This window comes from Spathaspora passalidarum (assembly GCF_000223485.1).
Source record: "Spathaspora passalidarum NRRL Y-27907 unplaced genomic scaffold SPAPAscaffold_8, whole genome shotgun sequence".
Lineage (NCBI taxonomy): Eukaryota > Fungi > Ascomycota > Pichiomycetes > Serinales > Debaryomycetaceae > Spathaspora > Spathaspora passalidarum.
The window spans coordinates 1-26166 of NW_006767432.1; the positions used below are offsets into that span (position 1 = coordinate 1).

At 38.2% G+C, this 26166-nt stretch overlaps 10 protein-coding genes across 10 annotated transcripts; 3 read left to right on the forward strand and 7 right to left on the reverse strand. All coding sequences in view use genetic code 12, as the record gives it.

The window, feature by feature from the left end:
• Positions 1-418: 418 nt before the first annotated feature.
• SPAPADRAFT_52705 (DEAD/DEAH box helicase family protein) lies at positions 419-3601 on the reverse strand (the record flags this gene model as incomplete). The annotated part of the gene is made up of 1 exon (XM_007377546.1): positions 419-3601. The coding sequence occupies one exon, from the start codon at positions 3599-3601 to the stop codon at positions 419-421; it is 3183 nt and encodes a 1060-aa protein (XP_007377608.1).
• Positions 3602-3976: 375 nt separating this feature from the next.
• Positions 3977-8380, reverse strand: DRS1 (putative ATP-dependent RNA helicase; the record flags this gene model as incomplete). The annotated part of the gene is made up of 1 exon (XM_007377547.1): positions 3977-8380. The coding sequence occupies one exon, from the start codon at positions 8345-8347 to the stop codon at positions 6686-6688; it is 1662 nt and encodes a 553-aa protein (XP_007377609.1).
• On the reverse strand, positions 4028-8263 carry SSP96 (Ssp96p; the record flags this gene model as incomplete). Its single annotated transcript, XM_007377548.1, has 1 exon — positions 4028-8263. A coding segment is annotated over one exon (1021 nt), but the record flags the coding sequence as incomplete, so codon positions are not given.
• Positions 5936-6511, reverse strand: SYS1 (Sys1p; the record flags this gene model as incomplete). Its single annotated transcript, XM_007377549.1, has 1 exon — positions 5936-6511. One exon carries the CDS (start codon positions 6509-6511, stop codon positions 5936-5938), a length of 576 nt encoding a protein of 191 aa, XP_007377611.1.
• A 967-nt stretch (positions 8381-9347) lies between the features above and the next one.
• On the reverse strand, positions 9348-11825 carry LMO1 (Lmo1p; the record flags this gene model as incomplete). Its single annotated transcript, XM_007377550.1, has 2 exons — positions 9348-11618; positions 11691-11825. The coding sequence occupies 2 exons, from the start codon at positions 11761-11763 to the stop codon at positions 9670-9672; spliced, it is 2022 nt and encodes a 673-aa protein (XP_007377612.1).
• Positions 11826-13863: 2038 nt separating this feature from the next.
• Positions 13864-20655, forward strand: CYR1 (adenylate cyclase; the record flags this gene model as incomplete). The annotated part of the gene is made up of 6 exons (XM_007377551.1): positions 13864-13939; positions 14369-14838; positions 14926-15145; positions 15236-15376; positions 15530-17104; positions 17231-20655. 6 exons carry the CDS (start codon positions 13864-13866, stop codon positions 19945-19947), a joined length of 5199 nt encoding a protein of 1732 aa, XP_007377613.1.
• Positions 18319-23594, forward strand: CHS6 (Chs6p; the record flags this gene model as incomplete). The annotated part of the gene is made up of 3 exons (XM_007377552.1): positions 18319-20160; positions 20326-20615; positions 20661-23594. 3 exons carry the CDS (start codon positions 20128-20130, stop codon positions 22837-22839), a joined length of 2502 nt encoding a protein of 833 aa, XP_007377614.1.
• On the reverse strand, positions 22773-23570 carry SPAPADRAFT_63465 (protein tyrosine phosphatase-like domain-containing protein; the record flags this gene model as incomplete). The annotated part of the gene is made up of 1 exon (XM_007377553.1): positions 22773-23570. One exon carries the CDS (start codon positions 23553-23555, stop codon positions 22875-22877), a length of 681 nt encoding a protein of 226 aa, XP_007377615.1.
• A 1105-nt stretch (positions 23595-24699) lies between the features above and the next one.
• SPAPADRAFT_52711 (uncharacterized protein) lies at positions 24700-25311 on the reverse strand (the record flags this gene model as incomplete). Its single annotated transcript, XM_007377554.1, has 1 exon — positions 24700-25311. One exon carries the CDS (start codon positions 25309-25311, stop codon positions 24700-24702), a length of 612 nt encoding a protein of 203 aa, XP_007377616.1.
• Positions 25312-25566: 255 nt separating this feature from the next.
• SPAPADRAFT_63469 (uncharacterized protein) lies at positions 25567-26075 on the forward strand (the record flags this gene model as incomplete). Its single annotated transcript, XM_007377555.1, has 1 exon — positions 25567-26075. One exon carries the CDS (start codon positions 25755-25757, stop codon positions 25944-25946), a length of 192 nt encoding a protein of 63 aa, XP_007377617.1.
• Between the last annotated feature and the right edge of the window lie 91 nt (positions 26076-26166).

The window sequence follows — 26166 nt, forward strand, 5'->3', positions numbered from 1 at the left end:
TAATGCTCTTGGTCTAGCCACAAGACGTTGATCACTAAGCCAACTATATATTGCTCAATAACGCGATACCTGGAGTCACCACAATTTTGAGACTATCTCACCTTGATATCCCCGAAGCGGTCTATCATATTGGCTAAACACTTGCTGCCTCTGATTCTTTCTTTATATGTATCATAGTCACTTGAGTTATTCATACATTCATAATGATTGATCGAGTGTGAGTCTGTCCGTGGGGTCCCTAGTCGCCTGCGAATCGGGATACAAAATATTTAAGATACAAGATCGTCGTCCTCCACCTGCTAGCTGAAGAAAGTCAATCACTGGTCCCAAGCAATTTTATAAAAAGTATATGGTTGACTTGTGGTAAATCTTTCCCACAAACTAACCAGCTTGGTCCCCAAGAGGCCCCCGTGCACCTCTAGTCAATCGAAGCAAGGCTAGCCTGTTTATTTTCAGTGTCCGCATTGATCATCACCATCAACTTGTCTCCAAATTCACTACACAATCTTCTATAGTAGTTCTCTTGGATAATCTTGTTTTCAAAGTATAGCAATGCTATATCATTTACATCTCGTTGGAGAAAGTTCTTCATCAGAACTACAACATAATCCATAATTCTGTCTCTCTCTTTGAATGATGTACTGGTATTGAATATCTTGGCCAATGGATCGCTTGTGATTAGATTGATATATCTTCCACAGTCATAGCCCCACTTCTTCTTTAAAAACGTTATAAAATTCTTGGGAATTGTAGCAGATATCATAACTGTCCTGTGAAACAAATCAGTCACTTGTAACTTCAACTTTTTAAATTCTCTATACGAGAAATCACACACAAGACTTTGCGATTCATCAAATAAACACGACGATAGTTTATATGTCCTGCCAAAATACTTCTTGAAGTTATACAAGAAAGCAAGAAAATCATCCGACGCTATAACATCGACACACCCAACCATCACGTCAGCAGTGGATGACTCGCTGAAAGTGGTATACTGGGCTGCATGTAGCACATTTAGTCCGGCCTTCTCAAATCTCTCGATTAGTTGAAACTTCAACGCCTGGTACGGCACCAACACCAAATTCAATACTTTCTTATTGCAACTTCGTCTTGCAGCAATCTTATGGGCTTTAATAAGCAACGCAATCAATAATGATTTTCCCCACCCGGTAGGTGCTCCCAATAGTACATTCGAAGTTTCGGTTGATAACGCCAAGTCATCTAGAATAGACATCTGATCAGCTCTCAACTGCAAATCCCCAATAGCCTCTCTAACATCACCACCATTGGCAGTAAGGAAGATTTCATCTGGATCCTCCGCAACTTCCTTCCTCTCAAAAATAGACTCAAACCCTTCACTATCTTCGATGCCAATAAACTTAAACCATTCTCGGAATAAACACTGGAAATATATATAGTCTGATTGTGTGATGGATGAATCTGCCCCCAAAGGACCCAACCCTCCATATGAAGCGGATGTCGCATTGGCGTGTCCCTGTACCTTCTCATTCTTGACTTGATTTTGCATGGCTATTAGCCCTTGTTTGGCGGTAGTAGCTTCCACGATCTTGTGTCGGAAAAAGTACGAGATTGCTTGTCGTATTTTTCTCGGTGTCACAATTCTTCCCATGTGCTTGCCTAATAACGTAGCCATATGACTCTTGAACTCATGCAGACTAATAAACCGGCCCTTCAGAGTCACAAATATATAGCACTTGTAGAACAACGCACTGATCTTGTCATCTGGTAAATCCAGTCGGTGAGTGAAGAACTGTTCAGTAACCTTGGGAAGATCCCCACCATGAAGCTCTATATAAAGTGGCCGTACTGCCACGAGATAAGCCACCATAACCTTACTCAACTTTCGTGTGGCAATACGAAGTCTACCATCAAACCGCTTGTTCTTGTTCGTAAACGTCTTGATATGCATAATGTCGTTGTAGTACACCGTGTTTCTTTCTTCATAACTGGGTGCATTGAACTGGAGCGATCGGAGTTCGGGAAACCTAAACGAGTTGGCGCCCAGAATATAACATAGTACTAGCAAATCCAAGGTCATCGAATCAATCACATCAACCACCAACTGCTTGTCAACATCAGTATTAACCAGGAATATCTGCTTGGTAAATCCCGAGATAAGACTACCTTTTCCTTGGTCCCCAACTAATAGAAACTGCTCATACACTTCTTCAATCGTATGGTAGTCTTCAATAAGTTGACTCATGGAATCGTACTGCTTTCTGAAATGGTCGTATGCCGAGTCGTACAACTTATTAAAGTACAGAGGAGAAACATTGGTGCCGTTGACGTAAACCAGTTCTCCAGGACCAGGAGTCACTTTGAATTTGACATATTCGCCCCGTTCTTCCTTCAATGCCTGATAAATATGAACCAACTTGGCCCACCCGATGAAATCACTCTGACTGAAATTGGACTGAGCAACAAACTTGTGTATGGTTCCTTGGTCATTCTTAAGAAAGAGCACTCGCTTACAAAAACTCTTTAACCCATTGAGTTTCTTCAAACTGAAATCGGTAGCTTTCAACCTGTGGGTTTTAAGGTCCAATAGAAACGGGAGTAGGGCTAAGTTTAATATATTGTCATTCTCCATCATGAAATAATCAAACAAATCTAAAATTGTAATGTACCTACCGTCAAATGTGTCAGCATACTTGACCAGCTCAAGCAATTCCCGTGCCTTCCCTTCAGCAGCAGTATTCATGAAGTCAAACTTGTCATAGTTCACCAAGATGGCATATAAGTAACCAAAGTATCTAGTGTAAACCTTCTTGACATTGGAAGTATGGACATTAAAGAACGGTGACAAAGTCATGGAGTTGTGACCCTTGGGTACATAGTAGCACCTAGACGTGGGTTTGGAAATAACATTATCATACACTTTGGTGTAGAATTCTTCTCCATTGAAACTAGTAGGTGACTGGTCCAACTTCTTCAAAAGACTGATGTGTTCTGCAGTCAACTCGACGCCTTCGCAAAGACCTGACAAATAACTGTTGTTGTTGCTGGTGTCCACCGTAGAAAAATCAACTTGCATGTGGTTGTCTTTCAGTATACTGTCATCATTGGGAACAGCGATGTAAACTATGTGATACTTGGATCCTTGCATTGAAAGTTTATAAACTGGAACCTTGATGCAACCACCAGGGTTTGTCTCCTGTAACTTCACTCCATCAACTGTTCTCACTAGATACATTTCCGTGGAGGCTGGGGCATACTTTCGTAATACCGGGTGGGGAAAACATGTAACTTCATTCTCAACTATCTTGCTACATAGGGACTTCATTTTAGCTAGTTGGACAGAAGAAAGTTTGCTGATGGTAGTTTTTGCAATCTGTTGTAGTCTGAAATCAGTGGGTAATTCGATAAAGGGACGTGGTTTTCTTGTTCTACCTTTGGTATGAATCAAGAGACCACCAACATAGGTGTAGGTATTCGATAATTGTATAATATCAACATCAAAATCTGGGGTAACTGTTGTGGGAACAGGGTCATTGTAGACATTTCCACCTTCGTAATCACTGAACTCGTCGTCTTCTTCGTCTTCGTCAAAGGGGTCGTGGTTTACATCAAATAATGACATTGCTAAAGTAAGAGATGAATTTTTAAGTTCAGGTGGAGTAGTGGGGGACTTAAATAATTTTCACCAAGTATCGCGTTATCAGAATTTCTTGCTGCAAAGAATATTCCCTTACGTGTCGAGGTATGCCGTGAAAATAATGTTTCCCTTTTAGGGTTAATTGCACATCGCAATGCGGCTATATCATTAGTTTTACATTGTGTCAAGAAATTGTCTAGCCAGCCCTGGGAATGCGGAACGCGTCGCAGTATTATTTTTACCTATTTCAGATTAGACGACGACTTCGCCTATTACATATTGTCTTATTACATGAGCAATACTGCATAACCGAAAAAAGATTCCTCGATACTGTAAAATCCAACTTAGAGAAATTTAATGTATAAACTGTTAACTGCACCTTCCAAACAGCACTTTTGATCTACCCTGTTCATCAGATTTCTAGTCCCATTCTTTAGTCTACACATGAATATTCTATTACTCTAGTATACAATCTATAACTTAATTTCTTCAATTTCATTGACTACTTCTTTAACCTTGTCATTACAATAATTATTATCAGTCCACCATTTTCTTCTTCTTAAGTGACCCCTGAAATAACAATGTTCCCAATATGGATTCCATACTGGTAGTTTCCTTCCTGGACCCTCATCCCCAGCTAGTTTACGAACCTCTTCAAAGTATCCTTCAAAATCAGGATATAGGTTGACAAAAGCTGGACCGTCCCCTTTAAGTTCAATCCTTTTCTGTTCCCATAACCTTTGCTCACTCACAGGTGGAAGTTTTGATCGTTCAGCAAATACTCTTGCAACATATACCGCTTGCCATTCAAATACTTTGAAGGTTAATCCGGCAGTGATGGAACCAACAAATGCCAATGTCGGATCGTCAATATTAAATATAAGTTGGTATAATCCCTTTACACGATGGTTGGATACATTGAAGTTGGGCAAAAATGGATATTTATAGATAAATCCGGTTGCAAATATAATAGCATCAATGTCTGATTCGGTTGTATCATCATCAAAATAAACAGTTCTGGTTTCCGTTTCAATCTTGACAATTTGCGTTCTTTTTTGAATGTGAGGGTGATCAAATGCTTCAGTTCCAAAATACACATGAGGTCCACTTGTTTTCTTTTGTGATGATATGGCAGGTTTCTTGACAACGTCCACTATATCTTGTACTGAGTCCATTGCTGACACAGAAGCACCAACCACAATAGTCTTTTTATTACGAAATTGTTCCCTGCTTCTGAACGCTTTGGAATGAATAACAGTGGTCAGAGGAAGGTCACTGAATTCTTGTAAACCTGGTATACTAGGAACATAAGGAACGTCGTAATGGCCACTGGCAACAATTACAGCATCAAAGAATTCCTCCCAGATATAATCTTGGTTCTTGCCAAATTTTCTCAATACAATTCTCCATTTATCATTCACCTTTTCAACTAATTCAACTGAACAATTAAATTCAATGTGATCATCATACCCTCTTGTTTTATAAAGATCAGTTACAAACTTCTTAAGTATAGAGTTATGTCTAAATGGTGTATTTTCCCCGTATTTACTTTTGGATAATTTACTAGCTTGGTTTGGGAAAGTTTCTTGGCTAAATTCCATTGAGGTTGCTTCAACATTAGATTCAAGATAAGAATAAGTTGCAGTATCCATGAACCTTTGGGTGTGTGATTTTGGAACATATGTAGGTAATACTTGAGGTATCTCATCAATTTCAATTTCTCCCTTGGATAATTTATCAAATGATTTAATGGGTTCTGGTGGTTGGGGATCATAAATCCAACAACCTCCTGCCTCTTTCCTCCGCTCAAATACTCTGATGAGGTCAAACTTTTGTTCTTTGATAAGAGAGTCTAGTGATATTAATCCTGAAGGTCCGGCACCTATGATTGCCACTGATTTAATTGCCATTGTGATGGAGGTGTTGTATGATCTTGAGATAAAAGGAGAAATATTTGCAGGCTTATATTTCTTTTTTTCTTCTTCTTCCAACGGTGCCGCGCTTAGCGGTGCCGCACTCACCTGATGAGCATTCAAAACTGTGGCGTCAATGAAATGTTAAAGTAAATATAATGGAACTATAATCGGAGTTAGAAGCATTGTGTAACTTAGTCAATTATCAGTAAATAATTGAACCCCTCATTCTAATGATTAATACGGTTATTCAATCCAACTGAAGTAACAAAAAAAAAAAATCCTCTCCAAACAACTTCCATGGCAAGGAATCCTGTATATGAAGAAACAGTCGAGTTTAATATTCTAATGCACAAGATTGTCTCGCTCGAACTCCATAAAAGTTTGTGAGATGCAGTAGTTTTATTTAGGCTCGACTCAGACTGTCTTTTGGAAAAGTTGTCATTTCAAATTCCTCGTTGTTTGTATGTTGAACTTGTCCTAACTCCTGTTGATCTAACATATTTTCAAAAAACGTGGTTCTTAACTCCTTCCATCTGGTTGAATATGTTGACAAAGTTACCAATATTACTCCGCTCAAAACTTGTAAACACCACCAAAGGATGGATGTGGGGAATTTCCCGCTATATGACCACACCACGATTAAATTTATAATATGAACAGTGATGGCAAAATCCCATGCTAATTTTGATCTGCCAACAATTATGGTGACAAATAAGACACACAATAAAGAATCAAATAGCCAAAGGATGAAAAGGGTTAGTCCCATAGCATTATCAGAAGCTACTAACTCCCACAGGAATATCCAATCTATCTTAAAGTCGTATCCATTTAGCCAGGCAAACAAACCAAACATTACCAATGCTGATAAATAGTAGAAGCATTGAAGAATGACTATTTGGACAAGCAATTTAGAAGGATTGTTGATATCATTCGGCTGGTAGCCATTGAATAATTTCGAATATCCACTTGATAATATCATTGGTTGTGATGTGATTGATGTGTTGTAGCAAGTGGGACACCGTATTAACTTTGGTGTTCGGAAATAACAACAACAAAAAAAAAATCGTTCGGGAATATCAGCACGTGACGGATAATTCCTGCAAAATAAAATTACTGCAAATTGTGGATTTATCTATTAATGGCTATGTATAAATTACTTTCTTTTCTTTCCCTTTTTACTGGCATTTCTCTTTGGGTTCTTTTGGTTATTAGTTCTATCAACCTTGGTCTTTTTGTACAGTCTTCCTGAATCCTCCTTTTTAACTTCTAATGCCTTTCTCTTTTTAGAATTAACCTTCTTACCATGTTTGGTCAAATGTTGCATGACTTCAGTTTGATGTTTCTTCTTGTCTCGTTCACTTTCAAACCAAGTTCTCTTTGGACGAGCTTGAATTTCTTTACCATGCTTAATGATATTGGATGCTTTGGTCAATTCCATTTCCGCTTGCAAAATTTCTTTAGCTTGTTTTTCTTCATCGAGAACTTCTTCAATGATTTCTTTCTTAGACTCGATTATCTTATTAATTGATTCCACTTTGTTCCAATCGACATTTCTTGAAATGGCCTTACCGGAATTACCTTCAGCGATGGATTTAATAGCAGCCTTAACAATTGATCTATCTTGAGTGGATTCTCCGACAAATGATATGGAAACACCGTCTCTTCCTGCTCTGGCGGTTCTACCAACTCTATGCAAATAAACTTCGTGGGTCTTGGGCATATCATAATTAATAACAATTTCAATCTTTGGAATATCCAACCCTCTAGAAGCTAAATCGGTACAGATCAATACTGGAACCACAAGATTCTTGAAATCAGAAACACTTTTAAGACGTTGTTCTTGGGTTAAGGAACCATGTAACTCAGAAACTTTCATACCAAGCAAACCAATGATAATTCTCAACTTGTGGGCCATTTCCTTACGAGAAACAAATACAACAATTCTGTTTTGTTGTTTTGGATCAATTGTTTTAAGCAATTGAAATAATAATGCTGGCTTAAGATGATCCCTTTTACGGATACGAATAAATTCTTGGATTAACTTAGAAGCGGCAGTCTTTGGAGGGTCAATCATAATTCTAACTGGCTTCTGCAAAGATAATTGAATTAAATCTTGAATTTTGGTGTTCATGGTGGCAGAAAACAACAAGGTTTGACGTTTGTATTTTGGAATCAAGGATAAGATTTCAGTCAATTCAGCTTGGAAACCTTCATCCAACATTCTATCAGCTTCATCAATAACCAAAACTTCTAAATTATCAATTGAAAATGAAGGTGAATTTCTAATATGATCAATTAATCTACCTGGGGTAGCAATAACAATATCAGGACGGGATTTTAATTGTAGTTCTTGTTGTCTAAGGTTTAACCCACCAACAGCAAGACCGAAATTTAAATTATTTATAAATTGGGATAATTTTTTACCAACATCACAAACTTGAATTGCCAATTCACGAGTTGGTGTAAGAACAATGACTCTTGTGGAAGGAACTTTGGATGGTTTATATAATAAACGTTCTATAATTGGGATCATATAAGCTGCAGTTTTACCACTACCAGTCTGAGCACCAGCAACAATATCTTTACCTAAAAGGGCAATTGGGATCGATGCAGATTGAATAGGGGATGGTTTGACATAACCTAATTGGGCTAACCCTTTAAGAACAGGACGTGAAAGTTGAAGAGTTTGGAATGTGGTATGGACTTGTGATTTAGCAGCAGATGACTCTTGTTCATCGGCATAGAATTCAGCCATAGCTTCAGCGGTATCTTCTTCGGCCTCTTCGGCATCAGAGTCTGGATGTTCTGCATCCATATCAGCTTCAACTGGTTCTTCGTCGGATTCTTCGTCGGATTCTTGTTTTTCTTCTTCGTCTTCTTCTTCTTCTTCATCTTGTTCGTTGGAACCCATACCAAATCCATCAAGAGCAAGTTCTTCTTCGTCTTCCTCTTCCTCTTCCTCTTCTTCTTCTTCTTCTTCTTCTTCTTCTTCTTCTTCTTCTTCCTCTTCTTCCTCTTCTTCCTCCTCTTCAGCGCCTGCTAATCCAGTTAATCCACCTTTTCTTCTCAATATTCCATCTAAATCAACATCTTTACTAATACTCTCTCCATTTCCGTTCTTACTATTATCAACTTGAAAGTCCCAACCATCAAACTTAGAAGTGGTATCTAAATCATCAACAGTGAACTTGAAATCGGGATTAATATCATTTTCTTCCTCTTCTTTATCTTCTGATTGAGTCTGCTTCTTTTTTGATTTGGATTTAGACTTGACTTTCTTGGGTGTGACTTCAGGTTCGGAATCTGATTCAGGTTGGATGGGCTCTGAATCGGAATCACTGTCTATAGTGAGAATAAAATCGTCCTTGGCCATGATTGGTTTGTGATGTTTGATAGTATCTATTTATGATTTCTTATTGAAAACTTTTGAGATGAGATTTAATTTTTTTTCAATGGTTTGTCTCTTTTGGGATGTGCGGCTTTTTTGGGGTAGAATGGTGTTGCCAAAAGGCTAATGAGATATGACGGACACCAACTATGCCTTTATCTAAGTTAGTTAACTGTATAGTTAATACATTCGATGTCTATGATCGCCTTTGTACTCAACAAGAAATTATTTGGAAATTGTCAGTAGTTGTGACTGTTCTTGTTACCTGATACAATTTTTGGCAGCACCGATTACATTTTGAACAACATGGGAATCGCAACGTGTTTATGCAAGAAAAAAACCATCAGTATGTCATTGCTGAGTCTATATAAGATTGTTGCTGGTGTTCAGTCTGGTAGTGCTAAGACTGTGCTACAATTTTGATTCATGTACCCAGCAAACACAGAACGTGAATTATTTTCGGTAGTATTTTTGCGAAATGCTCCCAATAATCAAACAAACCTTCAGTAACCAACTTCCAGTCACTAGAATGTCACATGTCTACTGATAATATACACACAAGTATTTGTGGTATGTGACATTTCAAATGGTAGCTCTGACTTGTCTAGAGATTTGTTGGAATTGTTATAAAGTTACCATAATATACACTGACTACAAATATGGTACTATTTCCAAATTTATATATTCTAAACCAAACCTATGAATAATACAAAATATTCATACTATATTACAAGCAAACAATACACCGACTAGACAATATTCATAAAATGAAACCCAGTAGTCACGTTATCCAACTCATTCAAATTGTACACATCTTCGTCTTCATCGATAACTCCTGGCTCAATATTGTTCAATTCCAACAATTGAATTGTTCTTCTAACTTCAATCAAGTTTTCCAATTGTTTTGCAGTCTCGTCGGAAAATTGGTCAGGATTGGTTATACCTTTCAACATTTTAATCCCATCTAACCAAACATACATATTAACATTTGAATCGGTGTAAAATGAAATCAATGGTTTTGTATTGCCCATCAATGTAATTTGTTCATACGAAATTGTTCCTCGGATACTAATCAATCTGGATGATTTAAGCTTATCTTCTTCACCAATAAATTCCCCCAACTTCTGCGATTTTAAACTGATGATTTCCGTAAGTTTAATGTACTGATTGTTCTGTTCCATTTCAGCGATAGTTGGATTTACCGGCGGTTTATTGAGATATGGTTTGAAATAAATAACCTGTCTATTAGGAGAAAGGGTGATAAAGTAATATCTGGCGGAATCTTTGTTGGCAATGGCAGCATGGGAGTTATTACCAATACCAATACCACCATTGCTCGAGCTTGGTTTAGATTTAAGTAACGATTCACCATATGACTCAGTATAAACCCAACTTCCCTTTAATAATTGAACCACTCTTTGGTCAATAATAAAATCAAGCAGTTGTTGAGCCAATATTTTATCGAATTCTTGCAATTCAGGATTCCAAGCTATTTCATGAGTATTAATAATCTGTTCAACTTGTTTCAAGCGAACATCTTGTGACATATACCAATCAAGAATTTCTTCAATTGATTTAGCACCACTGCCTAAATCATCTTCAATAGTATATATTGATGATGTTATTAAAAGGAAAATCTTATCTACATGTTCGCTATCAGCTTTTGTTTGTTGCCAAAGTCTTAAACAATTCAACATGGTGTAATAAATAAATTCATCATAGTTGAGACAACTTGATACAATATTGGGGTATTCGTCTTGATCATAAATATCGATCCAAAGATTAGTGGATAACTTTATAAATTGGTATATTGGGAATGTTAACTTGTGTTGATACATCATTAGATGTTCATGAAATCGTTTCTTGAAGGTAACGTTTGAATCTTTTAAAAACACAATGATATCGATTGATAATAAGATTGAGCAATTTTCAATTATAAATTGCTTAGGGTTGTCACCAAATCCAGCTATTTTGAACTCTTCTGGAGTGGCGTCATTACCAAACTCATTCAAAGAACCAGTCAACTGTTTAAGTGTTTCTTGAAGAATGGTATTGTGATGGACACTCGTCAAATCGTATTGCATTGTATTCAACCATTGTAATGTCCTGATATAAGTAGATTTCAATTGTTCAATCAAAAACGTCAAAGATTTATCATTCATGTTTAAATTTTCAATACTGCCGAAAAACGATTGTGATCTTAACCGTTCGAAAATAACAAGAATGGAATCATAGTGGTATTGAAGTGATTTCAGTAACAAGTCATTAAAGAACCTGAGTGAATTAACCATAATTTTAAAGTCGTGATGTAATTTGTCTACCATGATGTTGATAATATCCAAATGTTTAACCACGGTATCAATAACGATTTGGTACAGTTCCTTGGTGGTAAAGATTGAGCTCATAGCATTACAAATCTTCAAAATGGCCTTGAATGTTTCCAACGACATGTTAGGAGTGATGATTGAAAACAAAACGTGAAACAAGTCATGGTTTAATATCGAAGTCAACTGGGACAAATCTTGCACCAGTTTCACATCGATGCAACCTAACAACTTGGCCAATACGACAATGGAGTTAACTTTCTCTTGTTTATCCTTTCCCAAGATGTTAGCTCTGAGAAGGTTTGAGTATTGGACGACCGTATTCTGGTCTAGCTTGTTGACATCACTGGTTGATCCAGTTGGAGATCTGGTGGCTGCCGTTTTGTCAAAAGTTAGTAAAAAAAAAGCTTTACAGACATCGTATGATCTGGGGGAAAATCACATACCTTTGTTCAAGATTTCATTTAGTTTCAGGTTTATGGTCCTTGAAGAAGTGGTTGCAGGTGGGAGAGTCATCATAAGGGTATCTATTGCACACACCTGGTTGGTTGTCAATGTAGAGATTATCTTTGGAAATCGTTGGACAAAAAAAAAAATAGAAAAGAAAAAACAAGCAATTAAAAAAAATTAATTTTCGGCGAATATCGACTAACAATAAGAAAAGGGGTCGAAAGGCACTACCCTTATAAAGTTTTCTAGGAGGTGGTTACGAACTATATAGACGATGTATTGGTTTGACATTTCAGATCCACGTCAAGTAGTCTAAAGCAGGAGGTTTTAAGGACACGTTGCATCAACAGGAGAATACCGCGCGGCAGAACCTGATGTACGAGGATATTCAGTGCTTCGATTTTTTTTTTTTGTAGGCGTCAATTTTTCTAAGTGGAAATATCGGTGACCCGCTTGGCCTTCACCATCATGCAATGGTGCAACTCAAATACGGCACAGATTTTAGATTTAGTTTCAACCTTGGCACTGTCTAAAAAGTCAGTGGGGGGATTGTTAAATTAAACGAGTCGTCCCAAACAGGAAATATTTTCAGGAACTGGGGCACACCGTTTGCATATTTTGTAGCACAAAAAATGATACGCTTGCCTAATCGAGAAGAATTTTTCTCGTTTAGCCTCTCCTACACCTTCGTTGATCTAGTTGCAAAATCAACAATGTGGGAGAATCTTACAGAGAATTGAGATTAACATGCTTGCAATGCGTGTACGTTAGAGCGGGTTTACCTAGATCGTACCCCTGTTGCTTCTTGTTTAAATAATGGCTGTTCTTGCTGTGTGTAGGGTATCTTCAAATGCAGAATCATGCGAGAAAAAGGAATAGCGCCATTTTACTCTTGACGTCTAAAAAAGAATTGTTTCTGTAATAAATCGATTCGGTTGCAAGCATATGACTCTAGTGGGTGGTGGAATGCCGCGTTTGACATTACTACTGTGGGCTCACGGTACCGAGAAACCGCACTCCTTACTCGTGCCACATGTAATCAAAAGTGGTAACAGTTGGCCCATCTGCAAAGCCCTGCAATCAAGCTCTAGCAACACCCCCCCAAAAAAAAGGGCTGGTTCCAGGCTACCCGCACTTGTAGTAGCGCCATGCAGAGAATGAATGCACTCCAACTTATCAACTATTCATGTTGATATGATACTGATTGCTTTGTTGCTATGAATAGAAACATATGCAATACGCTGTACAAATAATGTGGTAAAACAAGAATAGTTTAATTTCAAGCATAATTGCAAAACGGGAAACCGCCAGCTTTTGTATGTCCAACACTACTGTTGGGAACGGTTTTCCTTTTTTGTAAACGTTTCCACCGCCTCGTAGCTTCAAATTACTGGCAACAGATTCAATTCATTGTTTAACTTTGTGTTGTACAATTAAATCAACAGAATTACAGTTTTCTCAATTTTACGCAGGTCCACCCCCATCACGTGGATACTTTTCTGGTTACGAACTACATCTCTATCTGATCATGTAACTAGATGTGAAACTACGACCCATTCCTGCACACAGCTCAAGCTAGTTTAAAGATTTGTCTAAAAAGTTAAAGCGGGTTTTTTGTTCGTTTTGTTATGAATGCAATGCTAGGTGGGGTTAGAAGATTTGGGTTGGGGGTGGCCAATTACATCATATGCTTTCTTTGACCATCCCAGAAAACAGAGTCACATTTGATGTAAATTTTTTTTTCTTTCTAAATTAGACAAACATGTAAAAACTGTTACGAGATGAGCGCAAGTTAACCAGCCAATCCACAGTGTCTTGTATTCTCATTGTTGTTTCACCTTCTTTGTTATGAAGAGCATTTTTTTTTTTGTTGGCAAAAGAAGTCAACGACTTTTTACACATTACATGAGCCAACCTGTAAACAATACCAAAAGTAACAAAAAAAACTGCTTTTTTAAATTTTGCATGTTACCTTACACAATTTTTACACATTCAATTTTTTGTGATTGACGTCCGCTCTTGGTTTGTTTGGTAATTCGCTAATTTTATCACACAATTCAATTGGATAACAACAATAGACAAGGAATCAAACCTCATCCACACCACACAGTTTACGGGTTAGGAAGAAAAACACCCTCCAATTTTTTTTTGCTGGTTTTTCCGTTTGAAATGAGTTTTCTAAAGCGAGATAAATCAAAAAGTAATTTGAAATTACAACCACTTACAGCTTCAACTTCCCACAAAAGTACACACAACTCTTCTTCTTCTTCTGCTGCAGGACAGACAGTAAACAATACTTACTCAATGACATCAATCACCACAAATAGCTCAGGTGGTAGTGGAACCAGTGGTAACAGCTCCATGGGCGCCTTCTATGATCCCCTGGGACAACAACTGCAACCACACCATGAAGATGACGACATTGGCCCAACTTCACCAATTGGTAAAAGACACTCGCAAACATTTTATGACCCTAAACCAGCTGGTCTATCGGCAAAGGAAAAGCATCATTTTACCTCTTCTATCAAAATGACAGAAGCAACCCCAAAAATAACCACCCCTGCAGCCACCAGTGCTAGCACATCACCAACAGGCGTCCAGAGTCCCTTAAGCTCTAGTTCATCTTCCCAGGACCAATTGTTGTTAGTTCAGGGGAATTATACCATTAACCAAGACAATAAACAACCACCACCTGCAGATACCGGCGATCATGGTCATACCCCACGCCATGACTATGATTGTTCACCCAAATCCTCTGTGGTTTCGTTGCCAGGACTTCATCATGAATCTATTCATACCCCAACCAATTTAAAAGAGAATTATTCCGGGTTTCATGCAAACAAACGCCCCAAGGGTATAGCAAACGTTCCTCCCTTGGCCCATCCAATCAAGCCAAGATTCAAAAAGAAGGGCTCTTCGTTGTTGAACAAGTTGATCTACAGCAGACGGGATGGTGATGGAGAAGAACAAGACCAACCGGGAAGAGCTACTTCTTTAGATAGTTCTATGGCTGGATCGACTGGATCAACCCATCAAAGGAAAAGCGCCAGTTCAGCTTCAAGTCAAACCAGCAAACATAAATTTCGATTACCCTCACTCACACTTGACCATCACCATAAACAACATCAAGGCTCAATAACTTCAGTTGTATCCAGTGACCAATCACAAGCAGGAACCACAACTACAACATCTTCCAATACTGCATCATCGTCACCACTTCAAATCCACAAGAAATCAATAGATGCAGAAACAAAATTATTGCCTACAGAATTTGATTTAAACCTTGATGAAATGCATGGAATTATTAAATCTCCCGAAGAAGTATCCCTTCAATTGCAACAACCAATTCCACCGATATCATTGGCTGCATCAACAGCTTCGGGGGCCGCATTGGGTGCTTCTGCAGCTGCCGCCTCGGCATTTGCTTCTGCTAGTGGTAGTGCTGCCGCTAGTATTTCTGGTCCATCAACCACCCGCAAATCATTTAGTGAAGGAGTAAGAGATCGTCCTCTGGTGAAAAAATCAAATACTCTGGTAGTAGAAACTACTCCTGGATGGCAAGCACCTGATTCGTGGGGTGTTCGGATTGAAACTAAAGTAGACCCAAATGCAGGTGTTGCTGGTACTATTCCTAATTTGGATGAAGTTATAGGTTTGACTGAAACTGATGAAGAAGAAGAAAGTCCTATAACTGAAGAACCCGTTAGTAAAGAATTGGATAAACTGATCTCTCAAGGATTCCATCTGAGTTCAGACCGCGAAATGTCGGTGGATATGATTTCAGCACCAACTACTACAACGATTGCTACTGGTACCACTGTTGGTGTGATTGAAGAAAGTAGTGAAGAAGCTGAAGAATTACCGCCTCATCCTCATTTACCTACATTATATGGTACTAAACAATTGCATCAAACTATAATCACACCGGCTGATAAGAACTTAACTAAAGGACCAAGTCATATTATTCGTGTGTTCAAAGAAGATAATACATTTACAACGGTGTTGTGTCCATTAGAAACAACCACGGCCGAATTATTAAGTATTGTTCAACGGAAATTCTTCTTGGATTATACTTCCAACTATCAAATTTCGGTATACATCGGAAACAATGTTAAAGTGTTGGAGCAATTTGAAAAACCATTGAAGATTCAAATGGGGTTATTACTTTTAAGTGGATATACTGAAGAAGACAATTTACGAATCATTGGCCGTGAAGATTTATCATTTGTTTGTAAATTCGTGGTGGAGAACATTTATTTGCGTAGCTTAACTCATGATGAAGAAGCGTCATTATCAAGAAATTATGTTGAAGTTAACATGCAAGGATTAAATTTGAAAAATATTCCAATTATATTCCATCAACATACTTATGAAATTGAGAAATTAAATGTTGCTGACAATCCGTCGATTTACATCCCCTTGGACTTTATTCAAAGTTGTAATAATTTAACTATGATTGATTTTTCGAGAAATGGAGCTAGTAAGTTCCCATTGAATTTCTTGGAAGCAAAGAGATTAACTCATTTGAATATGGAAAAGAACTTTTTGGATGAATTACCTTCAAGAATAAACCATTTAAAGAATTTGACCCATGTGAAATTAAATTCAAATCAATTATCAAGTTTGCCTAAACTGTTTGGGAAGTTACGCAATTTACAAGTTTTGAATTTGTCATCGAATTATTTCCATAATTATCCTGAATGTATTAGTGAATTGACTTGTTTAGTGGAATTAGATTTAAGTTATAATGATTTATTATCCTTACCTGAATCAATTGGAAAGTTGATTCATTTACAAAAGTTGAATGTGGCTTCTAATAAATTAAGCAAGAGTTTACCTCATTATTTATTGAATTTGACCGAATTAAAAAGATTGGATATTAGATTTAATCAAATCACCAGTGTTGATATTGTTGGGTTATTGCCTAATTTAGAAGTGGCATATGCTACCAAGAACAATATTTCAACTTTCAATGATCAGGCCAATTCCTTGAGGTTACTTCATTTTGATAAGAATCCAATCACTGAAATCAACTTCCTGCAAAGAATGGATATGCTTAATATTCTTGATTTATCCAAGGCCAAAATAACTTCAATTGCACCGGAATTCATTAGAAAAATTCCTAATATTGAAAAGTTGGTTTTAGACAAGAATCACTTGGTTACATTGCCCAATAACATTGACCAATTAACTAAATTAGCATTTCTTTCCATTTTTGGAAATCAGTTGCAATCATTGCCGGTAGAAATATGTCACTTGAAGAGTTTACAATATCTTGATTTACATTCAAATAATTTACAAAGTTTACCAGAAGAAATTTGGCATTTAAAGTCATTATCGGTGTTGAATGTTAGTTCTAATATTTTGACCAGTTTCCCTAAACCTCCGTTGGCTATTGCTAAACGTGTCAGTGCTGTTGATATGAAGAAGGATGAAGAATTATCTGTTCGAGGTGGTGGTGGTCTGGCTACAACTGAAGATATTGTGGAAGTTGCTCATTCTAATAGTAGTAGCTCAGAGATTCAACATTCTGTAGAACCATCAAGTCTAGTTGATAGTTTAATGATGTTAACCATGTCGGATAATAGATTGAGTGATGATTGTTTTGAACCTATTTCATTCTTGATTTCATTAAAGAGTTTGAACTTAACATATAACGATTTGTTGGAAATACCTGAAGGAGCATTAAGAAGATTAACCAAATTAAACGAGTTGTATTTGTCAGGGAATGGCTTGACCACATTACCTAGTGAAGATTTGGAATCACTTAAATCATTAAAGTTGTTGTATGTTAATGGAAACAAGTTGGTTACGCTTCCAGCTGAAATTTCAAAATTAACAAATTTGCAACATTTAGATGTTGGTTCCAATCAATTAAAGTATAATATTTCTAATTGGCCATATGATTGGAGTTGGCATTGGAATAAGAACTTGAAGTATTTGAATTTCTCGGGGAATAAACGTTTTGAAATCAAACAATCTCACATTAAGAACCCAGAAACTGGTGAAGATTTTGATTCTTTGCTCGTGTTGAAACAGTTGAAAGTTCTTGGATTAATTGATGTTACTTTGACTACCACCAGTGTTCCTGATCAGAGTGTTGATATTAGAATTAGAACCACTACTTCTGAATTGGAAAATGTGGGATATGGTGTTGCCGATACTATGGGGATGCGTGATAATGTATCATGTCGTGATTTGTTTATTCAAAAATTCCGGGGTAACGAAAATGAATTATTGATTTGTTCATTTGATGGGAAATGTGGTGCCACTAACCAAGGTCATAGGTTGTCAACATTATGTAAAAATATACTTGTGGGGATGTTTACTGATGAGTTAAACAAGGGTAAAGGTGAAACTGATGAAGAAATTTACACTGCATTAAGAAGAACTTTCCTTAACTTGAATAAAGAAATCAATGGGATTTTGTCAGCCAAGCAAAATAATTCATTCACCCCAACATCAAAACAGCCTAAAGAACTTCAAGATTTGAGTTTGATTTATGATCTTAAAGCGGGTGTTTCTATTACTGTTGTTTACATCAAGGACAAGAAGATCTATACCGCCAATGTCGGTGATATTGAAGCATTGCTTTGTCGTAGTAATGGTGATCATGTCCTTCTTACCAACAAACATGATCCAACTAATCGTGACGAATTTGAAAGAATTAGAGCATCAGGTGGGTATGTTTCTGGTGATGGATATCTTGATGGAGAATTGACGATTTCTCGTGGTGCTGGGTTTTTCAATTTCTTGCCCCACACTCATTCAGGTCCAAGTATCAATGATATTTCTCTTGCATCAAATGATGAAGTGTTGATTATGGCCACCAGAATGTTGTGGGATTATATTACTTTTGAGTTGGCGGTTGATATCATCAGAAGTGAAAAGGATGATCCAATGATTGCTGCCCAGAAGTTGCGTGATTACGCTATATGTTATGGTGCCACTGATAAGATTGCAGTTATCATTGTTACTTTTGGTGAACGTAAGAAGCGTGGAAGTAATATCTTGTTGTACAACAATTTAGGACATGAAGCTGATTACTTTGGATATAAGAAGAAACGTGTGGCTGGTGCTGCTCAAGATTCTACATTACGAAGACTAGATGATGAAATTGAGCCCCCAGTTGGAGAATTGGCATTGATTTTCACCGATATCAAGAATTCTACGTTGTTGTGGGATTCTTATCCTGCTCCAATGAGATCGGCCATTAAGACGCATAACTCGATTATGAGACGACAATTGAGATTGGTTGGTGGTTATGAAGTCAAGACGGAAGGTGATTCGTTTATGGTTGCATTTCCATCGCCCACATCGGCATTATTGTGGTGTTTTAATGTTCAACAGAATTTATTAACTGCCGATTGGCCGTCAGAAATCTTGGAAACTGACCAATGTTGTGAAGTAACTGATTCTGAAGGAAACATCATATATCGTGGTCTTTCAGTTAGAATGGGGATCCATTGGGGTTCGCCTGATTGTGAACGAGATGTTGTCACCCAAAGAATGGATTATTATGGTCCTATGGTTAATAGAACCAGTCGTGTTAGTGCAGTGGCTGACGGGGGACAAATCTGTGTCACGAGTGATTTCCTTGATGAAATGAATCAGTTGTACGGCATTCACGAAAAGATTGTTCTGGGTGAAAAGACATTTGAAGAAGCATACCAGGGGAATGTGCGTGCTGGAGAGATTATAGAAAAGGAAATTAAAGGTATTGAAGAAAACGGGTGTCATTACTTTGAATTGGGTGAACGTAAGTTGAAAGGTTTAGAAACTCCCGAGTTGATCACTTTGGCGTATACTGATAAGTTGAAATTGCGTTATGAGATATTCAAGAAACGATTAGGACGTGAGATAGACAAGGCTCATAGCACCCGGGTTGTGGGTACATTGCCAGTGGAGATCATCTACGGGTTAAGAACTGTCAGTTTGAGATTGGAAAACGTATGTTCTGCAATCAACGGGGGTACGTATCTCAATGAAGAGTTTGAACAGCATTCCTCGGGAATGATTTCGCAAAAGATGAAGACGACCTTTAAAGAAGTTGACTTGATTGCGTTGTTGAACCACATTGTTACTAGAATCGAAAGTTGTTCTTCGATGTTGTACTTGAGACAGCAAATGAGTATTGCCAGTGGAAACGATGGATTTATTGACATTTTTAATTCGGTTCCAATTGGGAACATTATGGATGAATTAAACCAAATTGTTGAACAATTTAACATATATAAAAAGACTATTGAGTAGTTTATGTGTATATAATATACGTGTATAACTGTATGATTGAGCAAATGTCGCGGTGTCGCCAATGTTGACACAATTTTTTCGCGACATTGCATATTTTTATCCAATGTAAACATTTGCTGTCTAAAGGGTCACAACCACGTCCAACAACCAATCCCCCTCCTCCCCCCCCCTCTCCCTTCAATGTCGCCGTCCATACCCAACGCTACTCTCAGGGTAGATGACACGTCCAAGCTCAACTTGAATTCATCCGCCCTGCGTCTGTTTTCATCACTCCCATTCATTTCACCCCGTCAATCAATCTCAAAGTTCAATAAGCAACCCTCAGACAACCTTGGGTCAACCACATGTCCAAAACTACGTGAACTTGACTTTGGCCAGAGTTTAGCGGCACGGACCAAATTCTTGCAATTGAAACATAATTCCCAATCTGCATCCATCAATTGCGGACCTTCCGATTTGGTGCATCGGGCAATTTATGCCGGGTCCCGATCAGCATTGTACCACCATTTGGATTTCAAAGGGGAAAAATCCGAGTCTACTCGTACCGTCGACGATGACGGATATGTGGGATACTATCACTATGTGAATGGAATCAGATTTGAAGCACTTGCTGACGACATCGAGGAATACGTCGTGGAATTGTTGGCATTAAAGAAAAATGAAGAAGGGTATTATTTTCAAGCCGGTAACGGATTAGAGAAGTTGGGATATAGCAAACGCGACATCATTGTAAGCTATTGCAGCTACAACATGTTCCATCGACTGGATTTCCGCGCCAGGTTTGTTATTCAACCTGCCTCCGCAGGTTCTACATTGCCTGTGACCATTGACAAGTCCTATCAAGTTATACCTATTGGCGACAACCGGAAAACTGTAAGTTACAACAACGGTACTATAAACCAGCTTTCTCCTGGGTATTGGGAAGAACTTCGAGCATCGCATTTAATTCGGTTATTTCATCAAATTGACAACCCGGAGAGTCAACTTGCAGGAACCGTCAATTATACCAACTTTATCGACACTTTTGATTCATTAATAACATCAGTCAAGATTTTGATCAAGTATTTACCACGAGCAAGCATGTCTGGCACAAGGGCTGGGTATGGAACTCCTACTGCATGTGGAAACAAAGGTGATTTGGTGTACAAGACAAGTCATTACCGAAACAAGCTTGTGGATGCTTTATTAAGATTAGTTAGTCTCGATTTAACTGGAGAAATTGTTGATATTGCCATCAGCGAGATTAGACAGAGGTTTTATCAAGGCGCCACTAACGGACCATACGACTATGTTATTCTTCGGTTATTAAAGAACAAACGTGGTGGGGATAATGGAGAACTTGAGTATTTGGCATTGATACATTCTTCAATCAACTATCATGGATTATACACGACCCAATCGGGGCTAATCCTTTTAGACCAAGTGAATTTCTTGATTTGCAAAAACAGGTGTGATATCGCGTTGCCCATAGCCAAGAAGTGTGTATTAATACTTCCTTTGGACTTTGATTGTTGGTATTATCTTGCATTGTGTTATATCTTGACGGAAGATTATAGTCAAGCTTTGCTTGTGATTAATTCCTTGCCAGTTAACATTCAGCCATCACGAGAATTTGAATCTAATGGATTCACGGGAGGAATCAAGGATTTCTTTATAAATTCGTTCTTGGTCAGATTGAACCATTCAATGCAAGATGAAGAAGTTATTTCTGAAAAGTCTTTTAATGATTTCTTTCCTAATCCAAAGGTTAAACCATACAAGTCAGGCAATTATGATGTTGATGAGGCCAGCATTAGTAAAATGTGGCACGATTTATTCTTGTTTAACCCCCACTTACGTCATCCTATAGTGGGGCATTATTTTGCCCAATCGCTGTTGGTGAATAGTTCTCCTTTGGAGATTGCTTCTGTGGACACGGCCTTGATTAAGATATATGGACCTGGATCCGTCAAGAATGCGCTTGCGTCACAATCGGAAGGAGTTGGTCATAGTTCCATGACTAAATTCATGAGGAAATCCGTGTGGGGAAGAAGTTATGATTTACTTAGTATGATGATTGCCGTGATTGGGTGGGATGAGGTTATTGCACTCAAGGAGAAGGTGTTTAAACGGAATGAAACAGAAGAGTCGCTAGATGAATACACCGTTGATCACTCGTCCCCCGTTGAGAAATTAGTCCAGTGCGAGCCATGGTTGGAACAATTGTTTGTGATTATATATGAAGATTTACGCGTGTTGATGATTTCGATTTCAAATAACCAATCACAGCAACGAAGTGCCTTAGAATGGGCAATTTTGGGGTCTATTGGTTGGAATGTCAAGTACAATTTACGTGAGTCTATAAGTTCAATAGTCACCAGTGTTATCGGGGCTAACGTCGAAGGCGGATTTGATTATTTTGGAATTGTGCAACTTCTTGAAATCTATGACGAGTTTGTATTGAGTGATGTCAATGATTCTTTTATTGATGTTATCGGCGATGATTATGACGGATTAATGTTTAGCAACAAGATGATCTTGAAATGTTGGGGTAAACTAGGTACTATTGATTCCTTAGTTGAAGAATACCTCTCGCTTGACTTTGTGTTGTTGTGTATGATTAAATTGTTGAGTTGGAATGTCAGATGGTACCAATATGTTCCCGATTACCGCATCATTAAAGTATTGACCAAGCTACTAGTTCAGTACGATCTGGTATATATAATGACACGCATTAAGATCATATTTGAACAAAACAAAAAACATCAAACCAACAAGAGAAAGTTTTCCTTGGGTGGGTTGTTAAAGAGTAAGGTTGAAGAGCCTAAGGAACAGTACGAGTTTGACAAAGATGATACAATTTTCGATTATATGGAACGAGTGATTAACTGGATTGACAGTTTAAAACAATAGAAGCTGTATATACATAAAAAGCACGTCCCTCCCATTTATTGGGACTTTTTTACCTTGTTTGCACCCAAAACCTTCTTTCTTTGCTTAATCATGTAGGTGTACAACATGTAGAAACCAGGAATGTAAACAACAAGAATAGCCTTCAATGCCCAAGCATACCAGGCACCAACGACGTTTTCAGCTTCGCCCAAGGATAAAATAACTGAGTAAACTTCGGAAAAGACACCGGTTGGATACAAAACGTAGAAAGTAGAGTATCTCAACCAAGTTAAATATTGACTTGGTACAACACTGGCGCCAGCTCTCAAGTTGCTGGCATAGTAACTGTATCTGATGATTTCTGTGATTGACCAACTCAAACATAAGGTAATGTAACACCAATGGAAGTTTGCTGGGGATTGTGGTAACAACTGGTGGATTCCCCATACAATCAACAATCTTGAGAAAACTTGAGTTACAGTGGTAAATAAAGGAGACTTGACGAATCCTAAAGCGGAATTGAAGATTTCAACCACGGCAAGGGTTTGAATTAACGCGGTGGAGAAATTAGTCTTGATGAATACATATGGCTGTCCAACTGTAAGGGCAAGGAATACGGTATTGAAAAGCACCAAAGACCAAAGGGAGGCCAGGATCGAATTGTAGGCAATCAAGTATCTCTGAGGATGGGCCAGTTGGTTAGACTTGGCTGGAGCAGACTTTACTGGAGCAGACATGTTGCTGTTTCTGGTGGGAGGGGGGCGGAAGTTGTTACTGCCATGGACATGTTTACTAGAGCGGTTAAATTTTCACTCAGCAAAAATCGGAGACATTTTTGATCACGTGAGAGACGCGACAGCGGAGCCGATGCTCAGCTGTAGGTACCAAGTTGGTTTAGTTGGCGGATATAGTTACCTTTTAGCAAGCTTAATAGACAAGTTAGACTTGGCTAATAGAGAGCAGAAGCGAATTTCACATTGTGGAGTGTTTTGTTCAGGCAAACCGTGCAACAGCTTCCCGATCGAATCCTAGCTCTTACGTTGAGACTAAATCTCAACAGTCTTGTTGAACTTTACTTGAGCCAATAACTGGTTTAAATAATCACCGTAAACTCTGCTATTCGTTTGAAATTGTTCTTGCAAGTTTGTAAATCTGGGGTATGGTGCCCAGTACATTTTGTAGGAATTCTTATCGAAACGGTTGCGAAATAAGCTTCTTTTATTTTATACACAGGTCGTGATCTTACATCACATCAACGATAAACCTTAAACGGTACGTCACACATACTCTAACCAGGAGCAGCAAGTCTGTTCATTTACTGCTGTCTATACCCATTCGGGTGAAATAGGAATGTAATAAATAAATGATCTACTATGCACAACGGGCAAACTGTATTTCGATTTAATGTCAAATCCTAAAAAGTGGTGCAACTTTATTTTTATGTAAATACAGAAAACTTACTAGGGGGAAGAAGAAGGGTTCCCCGCAAAACACAATACCTAATCATACATTCAGCTAAAGAAAAGTGACATTTAAGCAAGGGACCTAAAAATCCTATGCATTTGTGGGGCAAGGGGCGTAAGGGCAACTAATCATGGAAATTATTGTGGTGTGACTTTTGCTTTTCTCGTGGGGTAAACCGATAAGTGATACCGTGCGACATTTCAATCTGCTGTGAAGGTTGCTAGGCTCGACTCTACTCCACTCCAGTTCGCTCCAGTTCGCTCCAGTTCACTCCAGTCCAGTCCACTCCAGTCCAGTCCACTCCACTCCACTCCACCCCACCCATCTACTCAATCCAATATTTATCTAGTAATCAATACTATGTTTTATACGGTATAATAAATATATAGGTAGATACATAAATTCGTAAAACGCATGCTAGTTAACAACAGGCTGGGCATCCATGGCAATACCAGTACCAGATCCCGAATAATGTTCCGACTCCGGTACATACTTCGCCAACATTGTCTTCAAGGTGGCTTCATCGTGTGCCAATTTGTTTTGATCCCAATCAACCACCAATGGCGCCTTGAATACATCAGCAGGAGTAACATCGCGAATATTGTCGCCTAATTCTTGAATCTTGTTAAATGCATCGTAAATCATTTCATACTCTTCCTCAGTGAATATTCTATCCATATCAACCCCACGAATCGTCACGGAATGACCACTGTGCGAAGTCTCGTAGTAATGCTTTTTGCGTCCCTTCAAGAACGGATATGAATCATGCAATGAGGCCTTGTCGTGGTTGCATTGGTTTAAAAAGTGAAGATATTGGTCGTAGGTTGGCATTTGATCTTTCATGACGTTGATTTCGAACTTGGGTACAGGCACGGCTGCAAATGGGGTGTTTGGTGTGTGCAGTTGTCGATGTGCTGCTGATTGTAATATTCTGAATAATTTATTGGAGAGAGGGATCTTGCTATTGTGGAAAATAGTTATAGTCGCTGGTGTGCTTTGTAAAGTCTTTAATAATGACATTATAGGCATTGTTTAATAATTGTAAGGTATGCTTTGAAAGTATATGTTGAATGAAGAAAAACCATAAAAATGATCTACCGTTGTGGCAGATTCACCCTTTTTTATATTTGAGAGCAAAGTTGCAGGGCACCCCCACAGATCACGACATTCTCCGAATATTAGATTTTTTTTGTACAAGGATATTACTCTTTTGACTCGGCAGACATCGGACTTAATAAAAAAATAAATGCACTAAACAAAATTTCCGCGCACACAAAAAAAAAACGGATGATTCAAGCAGTCATTCATCGGTTGTGCACCTCCGTGGCAATGTCCTTTTTTTTCTATGGTAGAAACACCCCGGGAACAAGGATATTTTTTTAATTTCAGTTTTGATAGATCTTTCGGGGGTATACTTCCGTGGGACATTATCTTTGTTTTTTCTTTTTTGATTTCCTCGGATTGAAGGTGAAATGGCTTTTGCCCTACGGCTTATCTCTAAATGCTATCGGGATCTTTATCCGTGGGAGGGTACAAACAAAGACGTGGCACAGCTAGATTATTTCAGTGATTGCTCTCGGGTGAATGCTATGCCAGATCCCCCGGGGACATGTATGTTTGAATCCGCTGCCTGTCATGAACTGTTTATATTTGCTTCACAATAAACGGATTTGTGTAAAAACTCTTGGATCACCGTAATTTCAGGGGACAATTAGGCATTACGCAAGAACCATCTGATTTTTTCTCTTTCTTATGTTGATTGCAACATGAAACTCATGATGTCATTTTGTCGTGTGAGGAAGAGGAGCAGCAGAAGCCGTGGCAGCGCTATCATCTGAGGTGTCTTGTGCGGTGTGTCATGTGATGTGTGTCATGTGATGTGTC